Source organism: Bubalus kerabau, chromosome 6 (genome assembly GCF_029407905.1).
Source record: "Bubalus kerabau isolate K-KA32 ecotype Philippines breed swamp buffalo chromosome 6, PCC_UOA_SB_1v2, whole genome shotgun sequence".
NCBI classification, from domain to species: Eukaryota; Metazoa; Chordata; class Mammalia; order Artiodactyla; family Bovidae; genus Bubalus; species Bubalus kerabau.
The window spans coordinates 100,624,638-100,644,498 of NC_073629.1; the positions used below are offsets into that span (position 1 = coordinate 100,624,638).

A 19,861-nucleotide genomic window follows, 5' to 3' on the forward strand; every position below is an offset into this window, starting at 1 on the left:
GTGGGGCGGGCTGTCCCAAGCAAGGGGAAGAGGTCCGTGGGGGAAGAACTCTGCCCGGGGACATCCTAAGGGCCAGAAGACCGCGCGTCCCGCCAAGTGACAGCACGCTCCCCTCTCGGTCCGCTCCCCTCCCCCGCGGCCAGTCTCCGGGCAGAGGTGTCTCGCGCCAGCCCGTCCTCCCCCTCTTCTACTCGTCCGAGCGGACCGAGCCTCAGCGGGAGCCCCGCCTGTCTCCGGGCAGCTTGAGCCCCCGAGCGCTTGCCCAGCCTGTCAGTAACCGCCGTTTGCGCTTTCTTTCTTTCTTTCTTTTTTTTTTTTTTCTCCTCTTCTTTTCTTTCCCCCTTCTGCCTTTGTCCCGCTTAGTAACTAGGCTCCGACCAATCGCCACCACACCGGCCGGCGCCGGCTGGCTCCTGATTGGCCCGCTTGGGGCGCGCAGTCGTCTCCCGCTCCTTCGCTGGAGCAAGGCAGACAAAAGACGCAGGCTCCGGGCTCCGGCAACCCGGCTAAGCCAATCACCAGCCACTTCACTCTCTCTTCCCCCCGCTCCTCTCCTCCCTGCTCGCCTCTCCCTCCCGGCCCGGCTCGCGTGCTCCAGGCACTGACTCCTGGCGAGCAGCCAGCGCCCGGGCCCTACCATTCTGACTGAGGCTTGGGGGGGAAGAGAGGTTGGTGGGTTAAGGAGCCGAGGCCTAGGGAGCGATGGGGAGAATTGATAGCTGAGGCAGAGGACAGTTTGACTCACACCGTCTCAGGCACCTGACAGAAACTCCAACACTTCGAGGCGGGATAGAGTGGAAGGAGCACTGTCGATGCTTGCCGTCCCCCCTGCTCGGCCTGGTTGGGTGGCGCCTCAGCGGGGGAGCTTGGGGGCGGGGGAGGGTGTTCCCCTCCGCGCCGTTAAAATGAAACTCTAGTGGCTGGAGTCAGGGCAGAGCGTGAGGGGATCAGGCACTGGCGGGCTCGCTTACAGCCCGGCGGGAGCGTCCGGCCAAGCAGAGATAACTGGACTCTGGAACAGGACCCCATCCCAAGGCTGCGGCAGCTTCGGTTCCGAGTCCGAACGGAACGAAGCCCGGGTCCCGGCCCCTGGGGGATCTCTCCTCGCAGACCAGTGGGACCCCGAAACTTGAACGCAATACCCAACCCCCTTTTTATTCTTTTCTTTGTCACTTCCCCACCTTTCTTGCAACGCCTTCTTCCCCCCCCCCTCTCCATTCTCCCTCTCGAAGGACACGAAAGTGGCTTCCGCTGAAAGATTTGAAGGCTATAGGAGCTTTTCTCTTTGCAGAACGACTGTGTAGAAGGGATTTTTGGAAAACCGCTTTTTAACACCTCTGCCCTCGCCCCCCAACCCCCCAAGCCTCTCTGTATCCCTTCGAGGAGAAAAGCCCGTAGATTGAACATTCCGGGGGCATTTTGTTTGATGCCGGAGGAGAGGGGAGAAGGACCCCGTCCTCGTCCTATTAGTTGGCTGGACTTGTACCGGCCGTTGGAAACCCCGAAGTACATTTTCCAGTGGGACTTTTACAGATATATATTTTTAGATTTTTAAAATATCAGATAAAGAATATATATGCTTTCTATATATTTTCTGACGACCTGCCCCTGACAGCGCGATGTACAATACGGTGTGGAGTATGGACCGCGATGACGCAGACTGGAGGGAGGTGATGATGCCCTATTCGACAGAACTGATATTTTATATTGAAATGGATCCTCCAGGTACTTGGGAGAAAAAAAGAATCTTGTGATGGGTCTGATTTGTGTTTAACAAGACCTTGGTGATGTTTTCCGGGCAGAAGTATTCTTGGGTGCTCTAGGTTCGGGATGAGGGGCAGATTTGCAGTTAGAGCTGCAGTAAAAACTGCTTCTGGTTTACACGTTTAAAGTTTGCAGTTAGGACCCCGATCCTATTGTCCTGTGAGAGTGGGGGTGGGGGCTGGGGTGGTGGGGGTGGGAGGAAGGACCCGTTTCTTTTACTTTGCCTTTGCTTCTCGTTCAGGTTTTCGTCGTACCCTCCACCCCCCCTTTCCCCTCCTGGTTCAATTAAAGATTCTACCTGCAAAGGATGCTTTATATCCCAGTCTTAAAGTCAGTCTTTCCCTTTAGGGGAATTCTTTAAAGCTTGTCATTTCGTACGTTTGGCTCGCTGTGTTTTACCTTCGTTAACTTCTGAAACTGGGCTTGCCTATGTGATTATTCGTTTTAAAGATCCCCTTTTCTCTCGTGGAAACCGAATGCCGGTTAGTGATTTTCAGGGGCTGGGCTTTTTTATTCAGTCATGGCCTTAGTCTGAGGTTTTTCTTTTCAGAATATAGTCGCTCAGAGAGATATGTGTTCACTGTTTTATTACTCTTTAATTTAGGGTGATTTAACTTAATTTATGGGATAGTATTTAATGTAACTTCGGTTCTTAGCATAAAAAGAGGAAGAACCTTTTTTGTGTGAATATATGTGATGTGTACATATATGTGATAGGTTTGAGTCCCTGTAATGTAAAGTATACATAGACTCTATTTTTACTTTAGAGCTTTGTCTGAGATCCTTACAGACATTTTGTGTATATGGTAGGAAAAGAAAAGGAAGGAAAATGGAAAAGTTGGGTAATTTTTTTTCTTTTAAGTCTATGTCCTGATTATAAGCTGTCAGATTTTCAAATCCTGTTTGCAATTATAGACTGTGCTTTATGTAATGATTTTGAATAAGTAGAGGGCCTTTGTGACTATTTTTGTTGAGGATGAATTCGTTATGTCTTTTAAAAATGTGTTCTAGCCAAGCCTACAGAATAAATTGTGTCATTGGGGAATCTCAGTTATCATAAGACTGTATGTTTTTGGAAACCTTTGAAAAGATCTGAGCCCATGAAAGTGTAATGAAGTATAACTGTCTTACAGGATGTATGTAGAAATTATTTCCTGTGTCCTTGTGAACAGTGAATTCTCCTCTTTGTGTTTTTTTTTCAATTAGTCATCGAGTGATAGAGTGTTAAATGATGTTATATTAAGAGCCAGTACTAATATTGAATCAACCTTTTTCACTCTCAGTGATCACTTAGAATTTTTTTCTTTTCCCTTCATTTTGGAGCCTTCTTTATTTGCTTTTATAATTGTGACTGTGATCCAGATACAGCTTTTTTTTGTATTTTGCAAAGTTTGTAAGATTTGCTACCCATCTATTGTGTGTATTTCCCTCTTTGTTTCCCCTTAATGGTAAAGCATCATTTCTATTAGATGCATTTGTCATTCACATAAATGGAAATTTAGTACATCATTGGTTCCTCTCCTGTAAAAAGTAAGGTTAATAATTCTAGATATCTGTTACTGTGAGAATCATATATTCAGACTGCCGTAGAATCGTACTATGTTCATTTAATATCTGGCCTTGCAGACATACAAAGGGAATTTGTTGGGCGGAGAGGTGAGTGGGGAGGAGGGGAGAAAATGAAGAAGGCACTAATATTTGAAAAACATGGGCCTAGTAGAAATATAGACTGAGTTGAGTTGAGTTGTCCAAAAATGATTTTAAGAAAAGTCAGCTGTTTTCATTATATAGTGCTGTGGGTCTTAAAAGGTTGTTTAGAAAATTCTGATCCAAACTTTGTGTATTCCATGGAAATAAACTTTTGAGTTTAGAATGTTTATTCTTAAATGAAATTTTGCATACTGAGATTCTAGTCAGAATATTAGAAGTATGCATATACTGTTCATTACCCATTTGTAGGCTTAATGTATTAATAGAATACAATTAGTTATTTCTAACAGCTTTTTGAAAAGGAAACATACTTGAGCATGCTAAAATATTGCCTATGAAGTGAATGGTTTTTAATGTAGATAATGTGAACAACCTTGTTTTGTGTGATAAATTAAGTTTTGAGATGTTTAAGTAAATTTTTAGTGAAGAGGTTGCAGCGTGTCTTGTATCCATCCTTTTCCTAGTTCCTATCGTAGGATCCTAGGTCAAGCTCCTGGACTGGTGTGATAGTGCGCCAACTGTTCTCCCCCCGTTTCTACTCTGTCCAATCCACAGTGTTCTTAAAGTATCATTTAATGATTTATCTTCCAACGGTAAACCTTCCAATGACTTAAAAATCTTCCAGCGCTTTTCCTTTGCCTACTGAAAAAAGCCGCATCTTGCTTATCCTATCAGATAAGTCCCTTTATTTTTGCCTCCGACCTAATTTTCCAGTCTTTTCTCCTGGAGTCCATCACAGGTTCTGTGGAATCTGTTTCATACTTGCTGTTCCTTGACTGTGTGCTTTTCCCTCTTCCTGGGTGCCTTTCACTTTGGGTTGAAGTCTCATACATGTTAAGGGTCCTGGTTAGATTAAGGGTCCTGGTTAGATGACTTCTTTGCCAGAATGTGTTCCCTGATCCCTACTGTTTGGAGACATCCTTCCTTTCTTTCCCTCCATCTTCTAGCACTTCTCACATAGAACTTTTTCCATTCTGCCTAGAGTAGCTTCTGCATTTATTTATGTATACTTCCCCCTTTGGAATTATCTTCCCACCAGTTTATGAGCTTCTTAGCTTGTCAAGGTCTTGCAAGTAGTAGACAATTTAATAAATACGTGTTGAATTAACGAATGCCTAAGGAGTGTTGTTTTTTTCTAGCCTTTACCTGCTTTTCTACTTAAGGGCTTTAGTCACTTCATTTCTTGGCTATTGCAGTAGCCTCTGTTTAAGTAACTTTCAAATTACACAGTTATTGACTTAGGGTCCTTAACTGTAATATTAATGTTACAGTTTTAAAAATATGACTTTCATTTTAATTTTAGTCTGACGTGTAAATGTGAAATTTTTGTCTATTATTGCTGTCAGCAGCCTCAAAAACTAGTTTTCAAAGGTCTTTCTTTCCAGCCTGTATTTTCAAAAACTACCATTACCATGTATCCTGAAGATTCTAATAACTGGCTGGATTGCTACATCTATTATAATTTACTGACAATGTAAGGGTTGGATCCAAATGAAACTTTGATGTCTTAATCTTTATGTTTCCCAGAAATACTGGGAAATACCAAACTGTTTAGATGGAGTATAAAACATTTTAATATCAGAAATGTTAAGATTACGGTACAGAGAATTGCTTATAAGCATCTTGGTTAGTCCTCTTGTGATTTGGAAATCAGGATTATTCCGTAACAGAACAGTTGCTGTCCTTTCCAAGAGCCCTGTTTGTTTTTTTTTTTTTAGATTTATTTATTTATTTTTTGGCTGTGATGGGTCTTCGTTGCTGTGTGCAGGCTTTCTCTAGTTGCGGCAAGTGGAGGCTACTCTTTGTTGTGGTGCTCTGGCTTCTCGTTGCAGTGGCTTCTCTTGTTGCTCTTCTAGGCATGTGGGGCTTCAGTAGTTTTGATATCATGGCACTTAGGGGCTTGGGCTTAGTCGATAGCAGCATGTGGGATCCTCCCGGACCAGGAATTGAACTGGTTGACCCCTGCATTGCAAGGCATATTCTTAACCAGTGGACCACCAGGGAAGCCCCAGAGAGCCCTGTTTTGGGGATAAGAGCTATTGGAAGATTACCAATATGCAACTGATCATAAACTCATCCCCAAAGCTTATAGGTAGAGTGCGCTTCAGTTTTGACATTGTTATTGTGTTTATTTTGAGAAGATGTAATAAATCATTTCTTTCTTAGACTAACATACAATTCTTTTTAAGATTATAGACTTTTTTGTTCTTATTTTTTCTTATTAAGAACAAATTTCTGAATCTGTAGGGCAGCAGCAGTCTCTTCAGTGATAATAGAAAATTAAAAAATTTTAATTGTTTGGCAAAACATAAATATAGGAAGATCTGGAAAAGTGATTCTCATTTTTTAAAATCTCAGTACCCCTTTAATAGGCTTCCTGGGTGACTCGGTGGTAAAGAATCCACCTGCTAATGCACGAGACCCGGGTTTGATCCCTGGGTCGGGAAGATCCCCTGAAAAAGGAAATGGCAACCCACTCCAGTGTTCTTGCCTGGGAAATCCCATGGACAGAGGAGCCTGGAGGGCTACAGTCCGTGGGGTTGCAAAGAGTTGGACACGACTTAGTGATTAAACAACAACAACCCCTTTACTCTTAAAATTATTGAGGATCCCAAAGAGTTTGTTTAGGTGGGTTGTTTCTATTGAAGTTTGCTGTATATTAGAATAAAACTGAGAAGTTAAAAAGTATTTAATTCATTTAGAAATAATAAAGCATTACATGTTAACATAACTTTAAAATGAGAAAATAGCTGTATTTCCCCAAAAACAAACAAAAATTGAGAAGAGTGGCGGCATTTTATGTTTTTGCAAATAACTTTTAATGTCAGGCCTTTTAATCTTTAATGTATAGCTTAATAGAAGGCATATAAATTCCCATGTCTGCTCCTGCATTCAGTCTTTTGAGATGTCACAGGTCATAGCCTCTGGAAAACTCCACTACACAGTTGTGAAAGAAAGAGTAGAGAAGGCAAATAATGTCTTAGTAACACTCTGAAAATAGTGTGAAAATTGGATCCTCTTGGGCCCTCTGACAGGGGGGCCCAGTGGTTTGACCCTCAGTGATCTCTGGATTACACTCTGAGAAATACTGGTTTAGTAGTTACTTGATTACATAGTTTGATGGCCAACCTAGTAAAGTATTTTTGGAGCCAGATGAAAAGGTTGTTTCAGGAAACTTACTTTTTTTTGGCATACTTGGTATTTTCATCCTGGTAAAATTTTAGATTAAGTAACATTCTGGTGGAGAACTAACATATTGGGCCTGTGGTTGAAGAAAACGTCTGCTGAGAAACACACTGGAGAAATAGGTCACCTGCCACCATGTGGTCCTTACCGTTAACAAACTGGGCATCCTGCTTCTGTGGTTGAATTTTTCTTTATAACTCTGAACATTTGATGGATTCATCTTATATACAATGCTTCTCCTGTATGTATCGTAAGATATTTCTTTTATGAGCTAGGTGTCACTTTTTAATGATATTGTAGTACGGAAGGAATGTTTATATAATCAAATGATGTAAAAAAGCCATGCCAACTTTTTCTGCATCTTCTTATCGAAAAAGATTAGTCATTGCTTTCATTTTAATATATTATAGTTTATAGTATATCCAAGTATGTTTCATTAGAAGTATGGTAAGTCTTCACTTGATAATGCTTTTAAGGTTTATTCTCATTGTTTTTTTCATGCTTTATATTTTTCTTAGAATGTAGAAAATATTGGACATCTTTATGGTCACCATTATTTAAAAAAGTATATAGAAAAATAATGACAAATATGTCTATGTGATATAATTTTTATTGATATTAAAGGAGGATGCAGCCTGAATGTAGTCGAAAGAACACAGGCTTTGGAAACAGATGGTATGGGTCCCAAACCTAGCTTTGCTTCTTACTTTGCTGTGAGCATCCATTTTCTCTTCTGCAGAATTGAATTAATGCATACCGTTCGCAGTTGTTCTGGAGATTAGAAGTACTATATCAATATCTTGTACAGTGTTTGACATATGTTGTGTGCTGCATGTGTGCTCAGTTGTGTCTGACACTTTGTGACCCCATGGACTATGGCCAACTAGGCTCCTTTGTCCGTGAGTTCTAGGCAAGAATACTGGAGTGGATTGCCATTTCCTCCTCCAGGGAATCTTCCTGACCCAGGGATTGAACCCACATCTCCTGAAGCTCCTGCATTGGCAGGTAGATTCTTTACCACTGAGCCACCTGGGAAGCCCTTTGGCACATATAATGTACTCAATTCATTGTAGCTTATATCCTGGCATATTGCTAATATTCAGTTAACTCTATCTCTTTGCATACACTTGCAGTCAAAACCTTTTGAGATATCTTGCTGCATGCTTTTCTTCATCCTTGACATTTAAACTAGAGCCATTTTGTTTTTGGAAGAATTCCCTAGGGTCTTTTCTAGACTCTCATGAGTCTATGGAAATATCAGTCAAATCATCCTTTCTTTTTAGTTTCTATTGCCTTTGTTCCTCATCACCTCACATTTGAAATGATTTGTAATAAGGTAATAGTTGCCAGCATTTGTTGAGTAGTTATTGTAGACCTGGCACTATGTTAAATGCTTTCATATGTATTATTAGCCACACAACAACCTTATAAAATAGGCGCAATTATTATCCCACTTTACAGACGGGAAACTGAGACAAATGTGTTTACTAACTTATTCAGTTGTCAGCAAGTAGCAGAGCAAGTCTGTCTGCCTAACCAACGCCCAGGTTCTTAACTGGTACCTCCTAACTGGTTCTTTGTTTCTAATTTCTTTTTCCCCTCCCCTATAAATTCATCCTGAATTCATCAGCCAGATTAATCCTACTGAAATGTTATTTTCATTGTTTTATGGCTCTATTTAGAAATTATTAGCAACTCTCCATTTATTTTAAGCAGAGGCCATACTCTTAAACTTGACATATGTAATCTTTAGTAATATGGTACCAATTTACATTTCCATCTTAATTACTAATCTTCTATTGCCATTTTTTTTCTTGCCCAATTCCTTGCTTATCACTTCACTATACCTTGCTTATTTCCATCTCCAGCCTTTTGCTTATGCTGCTTCTTATGTTAGATTATGCCCATCCTACCCCATCTTTAAATCAGGATCCTTTGTAAGTCCTTTTTCCTCCTTTTCGTCCTCTAAAAATTCCAGCACTGAACCCCTTGAATTATCTAGGGCTGTGGTCTCTTATTTTGACACAAAATCACGTTCTGTTATGGCATTAATTATTTCGCAAATGTAATTTATTTCCCCAACAAGATAAGCTTAAACACCCAATGTCTAAATATTTTGTTAAATCTTAGGCCTGTGGACCCAACCAGTTTTATTTTGTGACTCATTTCAAAATGTTGGTATTATTTATTATCAACATGTGATCTTTAAACTTCTAAAGATAATTTACTGTAACAAAAGGAATAATGAAAAAATGCAATACATAGTGTTATCAGCAAAATTTTATGGTTTTGCATAAAAGTCGTATTTGAAATTTTGAAGTAGTAAAAGTGAATAGTAAGTTTCTGAAAGTTTGGGTTAAATGTAGTTGTTTAGTGTGTTACTATACCAATTAAATTTAGATTGTGTAGAACTTGACTTGGGATAACAAGGTAAGGTTAACCATAGAGCCTTATAAGATCAATTTTCAAATTGTTCGCCCATGGTATATTTTTTGGTTCCTTGTGCATTATTTGTCAGTTCATATGAAGTGAGAGGGTTATCTTATTTTTTTAATAAAAGGGGAAGTAGACTAGGCCTAGCGTGCTAGGTCATTCCATTTTGCATGTCCCTTGTCAGTGTAAAAACTTCCCTGTGCCCTGTGACTATGAGCCAACACAAAGCCAAAGTCAACACTATGATGTCATACCATCCACCATTATCCTGCCTTGGATTTCCTGTCTGATGTTCTGTTTGTGGACCAGTTTAGTTGTCTACCTGTGTGTAAGGGTATAGGGCAACAAATCCAGGCTGTTTGATTTTAGGTACTTATTGTTGTAGTTTCTTTCTTTCTTTTTGGCTGTACCAGGCGGCTTGCGGATATTACTCAGTTCCCTGACCAGGGATTGAACCCAGGCCACAGAAGTGAAAGTGCTGAGTCCTAACCACTGGACCAGGGAATTCCCTAGTTTCTTTCTTTTTTTTTTTAAACTTAGGAAAATATAAATCATGAGTCAAAATTTAAAATTTGTGTATAAATTATTTTGGAGAAGGCCATATCAAAATGATTGTGTTAGAGGAATACTGCTTTAGAGTTCATTCTTTCACATGTATCCTTCTTAGCTTTCTAACTGTACAGTAACTCAGTATGGTATAATTCACACTGAACTTCTAACAAGGATTTGTAAAATGAACTACAGACTTCTTTTCCTGAGATTCGTCCTGGTCGTCCTGGGATATGTTTCATAAAAAAGTATATAGTTAGTATATTTTCATCTGTAAGCAGCAGAACCTCATTTCAACATGGCTTAAGAAATAAGAAATTTTATCTTCTCATGTAATAAGCTTCAGCGTTGGTTGATTACAGAAATTCAACAATGTCAGTAAAAACCCATATTCTTTACCTTGCCCAGTTCTGCTGCCCTCCCTGGAACTGGCTACTGTCTCCATACACACAACTTCTGAAAGAAGGAAGAGGTCTCTTTCTGTGCCACTGTATTCAGAGAGAGGAAACTCTCTCTAAAAGCCTCTAGCAGGCTTCTTTCACAGCTTTTTGACCAGAATTGGGTCATATGTCCATTCCTGAACCAGTCATGAGTGGTTCAATAGTGATTACTGTTGAAATAACCGTGTTTGTGGAATCTGGAGTGGTGTTGACTTCCTCTGAGGCATTATCAGGGGAAGGATTCTGTTAGGAAGGAAGAGGAGGGGATGAATTCTATGTTGGCAAACAACAGTGGCCACTCTAAAAAGTAATTTGGAGAACCATAGCTCTTTTCAAAGTTCTTGTCTCTGTATTTGGAAATAAAGATAATTAGTGAGTTAATTTTTTTTCTTTTTCAAAACTAAAATCTAGTTAGTACAGTGATGTATTATGAAGCCCATTTTCATTTTATAAATTGGAATTTACAAGGTTACATAGTATTGAGAGTTAAATATGACAGACCATTTCCTGTACTACCAGTTGCTTTCTAGAAGATGAGGAAGCTAACATCTCTGGTTGACAGTTTCCTTATTTGAGGCTTGTAGGTGTTGGAATAGAGTAAATTAGTACATCTGATAAATGAGTGTGAGAAAGCATTTATAAAATTATAAATTCCATATTTCAAAGTTTAGTAAATTAAGTTTGGTAAATTAAGCCTAAGACTTGATTTATGATTTGAATGACTGACCTTAAAAATTAGGACACTTAAAGTAACTCATAGATCATATCTTTTAATTAGATTGTATTAACTAGTTAGAAATTCAGAGGCAATATAGTGGGGCTGTGAAGAGAGAGGGTTCTGGAATCAGATTGCCAGAGTTCATGTTGGCTTCTGCCGCTTCCTAGCATATATCATTGGGCAATTTACTTATGTTTTCTGTGTTTTGGTTTCCTTGCCTAAAAATGGCAATCATGGTTGTCCCTACTTCAGTAAGATTGTTTTGAGAGTCCAGTGAATGAACAACTGTAAAGCAGCTAATAGATGCTGTTATGATGGGTCTATGGTCTGGGTCTATGATGCCCAGACCATATTAAGCATCCAAAAATGTTTTTGTTCATGTCTATTAATTAATTCATGTTTTTCAGCAAATATTTGATTGCCAGGCAGGTATAGCATTCAACAGAACAGCAAAACTCCCGTTATTCATGGAGTATACATTTTTAAGGGAGGGGAGAGAACAAAGAATAAACAAAATCATAAGTGGAATACATAGTGATGGTGATAAATGTTATGAGGAAAAAGCAGAGAACAAAAATATGAGTGCTGAGTGAGGGAGCTGCTGTTTTCAATATTATTTATTTATTTACTCATTCATTCAGGCCATGCAGCGTGCAGGATCTTAGTTCCCCAACCAGGGATCAAATCCATGCTCTCTTGCGGTGGAAGAGTGGAGTTCTAACCACTGGACCACCATAGATTCCCGCCGGAAACTATTTTAGATACTAGGACAGGGAGGGCCTGACGTGAAGGAAGTGAGGGTGCTAGTCAGGTAGATATATGGGAGGTAAGAGGGTAAGGGAGTATGCCTGGCAGAGGGAATACCAGATGACATGCAGGAGCATGCGTGTCAGGCAGTCAGGGATCAGGTAGGAGGCCGGTGTGGCTGAAGTGGAGTGAGGGGAAACTATCATATAGTCAGATTTAAAAGACAAGTAATGATGTGGATGGTGGGGAAGACTGTATAGGACATTGTAAGAACTTGGGCTTTTAAAACTTGACTGAGAAATATAAATGGAGCAGAACCTTTATAAGTTGTGACTCACTCTTCTGTACATCTGTAACTTATATAATATTGTATATCAAATATGCTTTAATAAAGAAAAAAACTTGACTGTGATGAGAAGCCATCCAAGTGTGTTGAAGAAGGATGTGTTATGATTCCTGGCTTAAAAGGACAATTCTGGCTGCTGATGGGAGTGGATAAACTGTTAGGAGGCTACGGCAGTAAACAGGCTGAGGGATGGTGGTGGCTTGGACAAGGGTGGATGCTGTGGAGATTGTAAAAAGTAGTTGGATTCTGAATATTATGACTAGTTATATAACTTGTCATTTCTAAACTGACTTATTTTCTATTTTTTAGCTTTAGGTATGCTTTAGTAATTAAAGATTTAGCTTTTAAAATGATGTCAATCTATATATTTTTGGATGGATTTTTCTATCTTTGAAGTGTTATGATTTCTAATCTCTGACATGAGTGCAAAGCAGCATAATATGTGGCCTTAGTTATTTGATGAAGGCTTACTCATGAGTTGCTTTGATAAACATTACTGAATAAATCTAGACTGTACTATAATTTACTTTCAAAAGTAACTTTGAAAAGGAAATTATCTTGAAATTCTAAGTTTCTGTGGTGGGCTATGAAGGGGAGGAGAAATTAAAGAGAAGGAATCCATGCCACATATGTATCATTTTACTTTATGTGCTAAAGTTGTTGGTGTTTTAGAATAATGAAAATATATTTGTGTGTTTACGTATTAGTGGAATGATTAAGTGCTTGACAATAGACTTTGCTGAAATGTTGCTCAGTGTTTAGGGGTGCTGGATTCAGATTGTTTCGATTTCCAGTTGTATCCCTGTCTACTTCTAGTTTGTGGCCCCTGGAGAGCAACTTCAACAGTCATTGTTTTTGCTTCTTTCCTGCCTTTCTCAAACTTTATAGTTTCTCTTCCAGGAGTACCGGTTTCCCTTTCAGCTCTCTCCTTTGCCTGTTTCCTTACTGTGATCTGTATAATAAGGGCCAGTAAAGAAAAGAAGCTATGAATACTCATATAGGAACATATTTGATTTTGTCACACTTACCTGCCAGAGGGTTTGACATGTTTGACTTTTAGGAAGAAGTTTAAGACAGTCAGGTGATTCAAACCTATAGTAGGACAGAGTTCAGTACTTGGAGTTTACTCTTGTTCCTGAACCGTGGAAGAGCCGTCATCACTGCTGTCTGACTGAAATTGACCTGGGCCTCTCTTTTGATTCCTAGGTATCAACAGTGGGCATTTAGGGTAGCATTGCCAGATAAAATATATGCAGTATGTCCCCGTGAAATATTTGGGACATATTTATACTAAAAAGTTATTCATTGTTTGTCTGAAATTCAAATTTAACTGGGTGTCTTGTATTTTTATTTGCTAAATTTGCCAAGTCTAATTTAGAGAGGCTAGACAGTTGAATAAACACTATTTCCTAGTACATTCTCCCCATGGAGATAGATGTGTAGGAATAGATGTGTAACTTGTTGTAACTATTATAGAATACTTTTCAGATTCAGTAGCAAAAAGTCCAACTCAAGTTGGTTTAAACAAAGAGAACTTATGGGTTTGTGTAATTGACAAGTTCAAAGGGAGTGAGGGAGTAAACAAGGTCCTACTGGATAGCACAGGGAACTATATCCAATCTCCTGGGATAAACCCCATGGAAAAGTATATAGAAGAAGAATGTATAGGTGTGTATAACTGAGCCACTTTGCTGCTCAGCAGAAATTAGCACAACATTGTAAATCAACTATACTTCAGTTTAAAAAAGGGAATGAGGGCCCCTGGCTAAGTTTGATCAAGACTGTCAGACTTTGGCCCAGTTTTTCTGCATTTGCTTTGGCTTTTCCCTATATCAGCTTTTTTCTCAGACTGGCTTCTCTGGTAGTATAAGATGACTGCCTTTGGCTCGTGGGATTGCATGTTTCCTCAGTTCTTGGAGTGGGGTAGGGGGTAGGGAGGATGCTTCCCACAACTGTAACACAAAGATCCTGAGTTTGTCACTAATTAGACTGTCCTGTGTCCCAAAGGATCACTGTCTTAACATCGGGATTCCTTGAATTACTAATTGTAGCTTTCTGTCTCGTAAACTTGAGAGTGCATCAGAACCACCTGGAGGACTTTAAAAAAAAAACAAAACAAAAACACAATGCTAGGCCTTACCCCCAGAGTTTTTGATTCACTAGGTTTGGGGTTGGGTTCTAAAAATTTGTAACAAGTTTACTGCTTTGATGGGTCTACACACCACACTTTGAGAACCACTGCTGTATGGAATCAAGGCCTACTCCTGGAGCTGGGGAAGGGGTCAGTCACATATAAACTCCTTACTAGTGTGGGGAAGGAACAAGGTATATTTTGAGATAATTACAGTGTCTGCTAAAAAGAGGACTGCTTGCTGTTTTTGCCTGTCCAACTAACTTTCCCTTTTATTTGGGTAACAAGCTTCCTGATTTTTGTTTTGGAACCATCCTCCCCCATTTGCAGTCAGTGTGGCTTATGTCGAGTTGATCTAATCCATTGGCTTTAAGGGTGGGCACATGACCCAGGTCTGGTCAATAAGAACACTGCATTCACCTGGCCAAAGGGATTAGTCTGGGAGTTAATAGGTCAGTGGTCTTTGTAGTATACAATGCACATTACTATACATTACTATTTACTGTCCTAGCTAGTGATATAAAGATGACATAATCCTTATCCTTAAGGAGCTCAGACTGTAATTAAGGAATCAGATCAGATCAGATCAGATCAGTCGCTCAGTCGTGTCCGACTCTTTGCAACCCCATGAATTGCAGCACGCCAGGCCTCCCTGTCCATCACCAATTCCCGGAGTTCACTCAGACTCACGTCCATTGAGTCAGTGATGCTATCCAGCCATCTCATCCTCTGTCGTCCCCTTCTCCTCTTGCCCCCAATCCCTCCCAGCATCAGAGTCTTTTCCAATGAATCAACTCTTCGCATGAGGTGGCCAAAGTACTGGAGTTTCAGCTTTAGCATCATTCCTTCCAAAGAACACCTAGGGCTGATCTCCTTCAGAATGGACTGGTTGGATCTCCTTGCAGTCCAAGGGACTCTCAAGAGTTTTCTCCAACACCACAGTTTAATATCATGTATGAAATGAGTTGCCAGTCCAGGTTCGATGCACGATACTGGATGCTTGGGGCTGGTGCACTGGGACGACCCAGAGGGATGGAATGGGGAGGGAGGAGGGAGGAGGGTTCAGGATGGGGAACACATGTATACCTGTGGCGGATTCATTTTGATATTTGGCAAAACTAATACAGTTATGTAAAGTTTAAAAATAAAATAAAATTAAAAAAAATTAAAAAAAAAAAGAAATTTGGACAAGTAAAAATTATAGTACCTATAAAAAAATAAATAAATAAAAGCATCAATTCTTCGGTGCTCAGCTTTCCTCACAGTCCAACTCTCACATCCATATATGACCACAGGAAAAACCATAGCCTTGACTAGACAGACCTTTGTTGGCAAAGTAATGTCTCTGCTTTTGAATATGCTATCTAGGTTGGTCATAACTTTCCTTCCAAGGAGTAAGCGCCTTTTAATTTCATGGCTGCAGTCACCATCTGTAGTGATTTTGGAGCCCAGAAAAATAAAGTGTGACACTGTTTCCACTGTTTACCCAACTATTTCCCATGAAGTGATGGGACCGGATGCCATAATCTTCGTTTTCTGAATATTGAGCTTTAAGCCAACTTTTTTACTCTCCACTTTGACTTTCATCAAGAGGCTTTTTAGTTCCTCTTCACTTTCTGCCATAAGGGTGGTGTCATCTGCATATCTGAGGTTATTGATATACCCCCCTGTAAACAAATGCATGCAGGCTTCTCTTTATTACTTACTCCGTTTCTCATGGCTATCAGCTAACATACATTTCCATTATATACTGTATCACCCACTTTATAATCTTTAACCACACTTATTATTAATTGTTGAGTGTTTTTAGTCCTCATTAGATTATAAATTTCCTCAGGATAAGGGCTAAGGCTGTAATTAACTGCTGGGTCTCCCATACATAGCCCTGTCTCTGGTACATAGAGGTGTTCAGTAAATATTGGTTAAATGAATATTTTAAGTAAAGTAATAAAAAAGTATAAACGGAAGAGGGAGTGATTTACTGGTCAGGTAGTAGAGAGGTAACAGCCTGGATGAATGGACACAACTTGATATATTTTGGGAACTGTAACTAATTCCGTTTTGCTGAAACAAGTATGAGGTGGGAAGTGGTGGTAAATGCATCTGGAGATATAGGTGAGGGCCAATTCAGGAAAGGCCCTGAATGCTATACTTAGAGGTTGGACCTTTTTCCTATGGGCAGTTGGGGAGCTACTGACTGACTGGTTTCAAGTAGGGAAAAGAATATATTGGCTGCAAAGTGAAAAATAGATTGGAGGAAAGCCAGATTGAAGAAGGTAAACTCTCTAGGAGGCTATTTCAGTACAGATGAAAGATGTTATGAAAACCTAAGGTAAAGGGGGAGAAAAAAGAACAGCATGGAGGTGGGGAGACCTGTGCACAACAGTTCATGTGGACTCATGCAGATAGCTAATCTTAACTACCAACCCATATAGTTCTGCATCTATACCCATGTTAGATTTATAACCAGAGATTGTACTTCTGTTTTATCTTCTAATTATTTAAAAACAAATAAGTGGAACTTACGTGACAATTCCTCTTCCCACCCCCCACCCCCGAAAAAAGCCTAAGGGAAGATAGTAGCAGAGAGAATGAAGAGGAAGAGTTGTTTAAGAAGTAGAATAATGGGACTTAGAGACTATCTTGAGAAAAATCAAAGACTTAAGTTTTCTGGCTTGGGAGATGGTGGTACCATAAACTAAGAGACCCAATTTAAAGAGGAAGGACAGGGACTTCCCTGTCCTGGTGGTCCACTGGTTAAGAATCTGCCTGCCAATTCAGGGGACGTGGGTTTGACCCCTGAACTAGGAAGATCTCACATGCCATGGAGCAATTAAACCTGGGGGCTGCAACTACAGAAGCCCAAGAGCCCTAGAGCCCATGCTCCCCAAGATAAACCATCTCCATGAGAAGTTCATGTGCTGCCACAAAGAGTAGCCCCAGTTCACCGCAACTAAAGAAAACCCGTGTAGCAATGAAGACCCAGAACAGCCAAAAATTTATTTATTTAAAATAAATAAAGATGAAGGTTAGGCTTGGATCGTATGGATAAAAGTATAAAGGTATATTTTATTCTAGGTACTTTTCTAATGGCTAGGAGCATGTGTGAAAAATGGGCCTTACCCTAGTGGGTCAGATGTTAAAGAATCTGCCTGCGATGCAGGAGACCCAGATTTGATCCCTGGGTTGGGAAGATCCCCTGGAGAATGGAATGGCAACCCAGTGTAAAGGTGTATTTTTTCCTAGGTACTCTTCTAATGGCTGGGAGTATAGCAATGAACAAAATGAACTCCTTGCTTTATGCAGGAGGAAATATAACAGTAAATGAAGTAAATACATAGGTTATGTTAGGTGAAAACAAAGAAATAAGAAAAAGAAGAAAAAAATCTACTGGCTATAGAATAAAAAAATCTACTGGCTCAGAAATTTCCTGGCGGTCCAGTGTTTAGGACTCTGCACTCTCACTGCAGAGGGCCTGGGTTCAGTCCCTGGTCAGGGAACAAAATCCCACAGACAGCTCAGGGTAGCCAAAAAAAAAAAGAAAGAGAAACAAAACAAAATGGCTACTGACTTAGGGAGATGGAAATCAGAGGAGGAATTACTGTTTTATTTTGGGTAGTCAAAAGAAGGCCTCACTGATACAGTGATTTAACTTTTATATTGTGAAGTAAAATACACAATCCCATATAAAAATGGGCAAAAGACATGAAAAGGTCTTTGAATAACTATATAAAACGTGTAAGTATATAAAACATAAATGTGCAGATTACTGACTTCATATAGTGAGCAACTTTGTAACCATCACTTAGAAAAAGATGTTGACGATAACTTCCCAGAAGCGAAAAGCATACCCCTTTCCAATTATATACCCCTTCTCTTCTCCCTACCAGAGGTAACCATTGACTTGACTTTTTTTTGGTTGTTGTTGTTGAAAGATAATTGCTGTACAGAATTTTGTTGTTTTCTGTCAAACTTCAACATGAATCAGCCATCAGTTCAGTTCAGTCGCTCAGTCGTGTCCAACTCCTTGTGACCCCATGAATAGCAGCACGCAGGCCTCCCTGAACATCACCAACTCCCAGAGTTTACCCAAACTCATGTCCATCGAGTCGGTGATGCCATCCAGCCATCTCATCCTCTGTCATCCCCTTCTCCTCCTGCGCCCAATCCCTCCCAGCATCAGGGTCTTTTCCAATGAGTCAGTTCTTCTCATCAGGTGGCCAAAGTATTGGAACTTCAGCTTCAGCATCAGTGCTTCCAGTGAACACCCAGGACTGATTTCCTTTAGGATGGACTGGTTGGATCTCCTTGCAGTCCAAGGGACTCTCAAGAGTCTTCTCCAACACCACAGTTCAAAAGCATCAATTCTTCGGCGCTCAGCTTTCTTCACAGTCCAACTCTCACATCCATACATGATGACCACTGGAAAAACTATAGCCTTGACTGGACTGACCTTTGTTGGCAAAGTAATGTCTCTGCTTTTGAATATGCTATCTAGGTTGGTCATAACTTTCCTTCCAAGGAGTAAGCGTCTTTAATTTCATAGCTGCAGTCACTATCTGCAGTGATTTTGGAGTCCCCAAAAATAAAGTCTGGCATTGTTTCCACTGTTTCCCCATCTATTTCCCATGAAGTGATGGGACCAGATGCCATGATCTTCGTTTTCTGAATGTTGAGCTTTAAGCCAACTTTTTCACTCTCCTCTTTGACTTTCATCAAGAGGCTCTTTAGTTCCTCTTCACTTTCTGCCATGAGGGTGGTGTCATCTGCATATCTGAGGTTATTGATCTTTCTCCCAGCAATCTTGTTTCCAGCTTGTGCTTCATCCAGCCCAATATTTCTTATGATGTACTCTGCATATAAGTTAAATAAGCAGGGTGACAATATACAGCCTTGACGTACTCCTTTTCCTATTTGGAACCAGTCTGTTGTTCCATGTCCAGTTCTAACTGTTGCTTCTTGACCTGCATATAGGTTTCTCAAGAGGCAGGTCAGGTGGTCTAGTATTCCCATCTCTTTCAGAATTTTCCACAGTTTATTGTGATCCACACAGTCAAAGGTTTTGGCATTGTCAATAAAGCAGAAAAAGATGTTTTTCTGGAACTCTCTTGCTTTTTCGATGATCCAGCGGATGTTGGCAATTTGATCTCTGGTTCCTCTGCCTTTTCTAAAATCAGCTTGAACATCTGGAAGTTCACAGTTCACGTATTGCTGAAGCCTGGCTTGGAGAATTTTGAGCATTACTTGTGTGTGAGATGAGTGCAGTTGTGTGGTAGTTTGAGCATTCTTTGGCATTGCCTTTCTTTGGGATTGGAATGAAAACTGCCCTTTTCCAGTCCTGTGGCCACTGCTGAGTTTTCCAAATTTGCTGGCATATTGAGTGCAGCACTTGCACAGTATCATCTTTCAGAATTTGAAATAGTTCAACTGGAAGTCCATCACCTCCACTAGCTCTGTTCGTAATGATGGTTTCTAAGGCCCATTTGACTTCACGTTCCAGGATGTCTGGCTCTAGATCAGTGATCACACCATCGTGATTATCTTGGTCGTGAAGATCTTTTTTGTACAGTTCTTCTGTGTATTCTTGCCACCTCTTCTTAATATCTTCTGCTTCTATTAGGTATTGTGCCCATCTTTTCATGAAATGTTCCCTTGGTATCTCTGATTTTCTTGAAGAGATCTCTAGTCTTTCCCATTTGGTTGTTTTCCTCTATTTCTTTGCATTGATTGCTGAGTAAGGCTTTCTTATCTCTCCTTGTTATTCTTTGGAACTCTGCATTCAGATGCTTATATCTTTGCTTTTCTCCTTTGCTTTTTGCTTCTCTTCTTTTCATAGC

General features: G+C 40.2%; 1 protein-coding gene across 4 annotated transcripts in view; it reads left to right on the top strand.

Moving 5' to 3' along the window:
- PIK3R3 (phosphoinositide-3-kinase regulatory subunit 3) overlaps positions 1–19,861 on the top strand; it is a 275,432-nt gene that overhangs the window by 171,018 nt on the left and 84,553 nt on the right. For 2 of the 4 annotated variants that reach the window (XM_055585996.1, XM_055585997.1), the window contains exon 2: positions 1,616–1,725. The exons of the other annotated variants lie outside the window; for them this stretch is intronic. In XM_055585996.1, coding sequence (XP_055441971.1) covers positions 1,620–1,725 — 106 coding nt within the window. In that variant the 5' untranslated portion in view covers positions 1,616–1,619. The remainder of the gene's footprint in view (positions 1–1,615; positions 1,726–19,861) is intronic. 4 annotated transcript variants of the gene reach the window in all.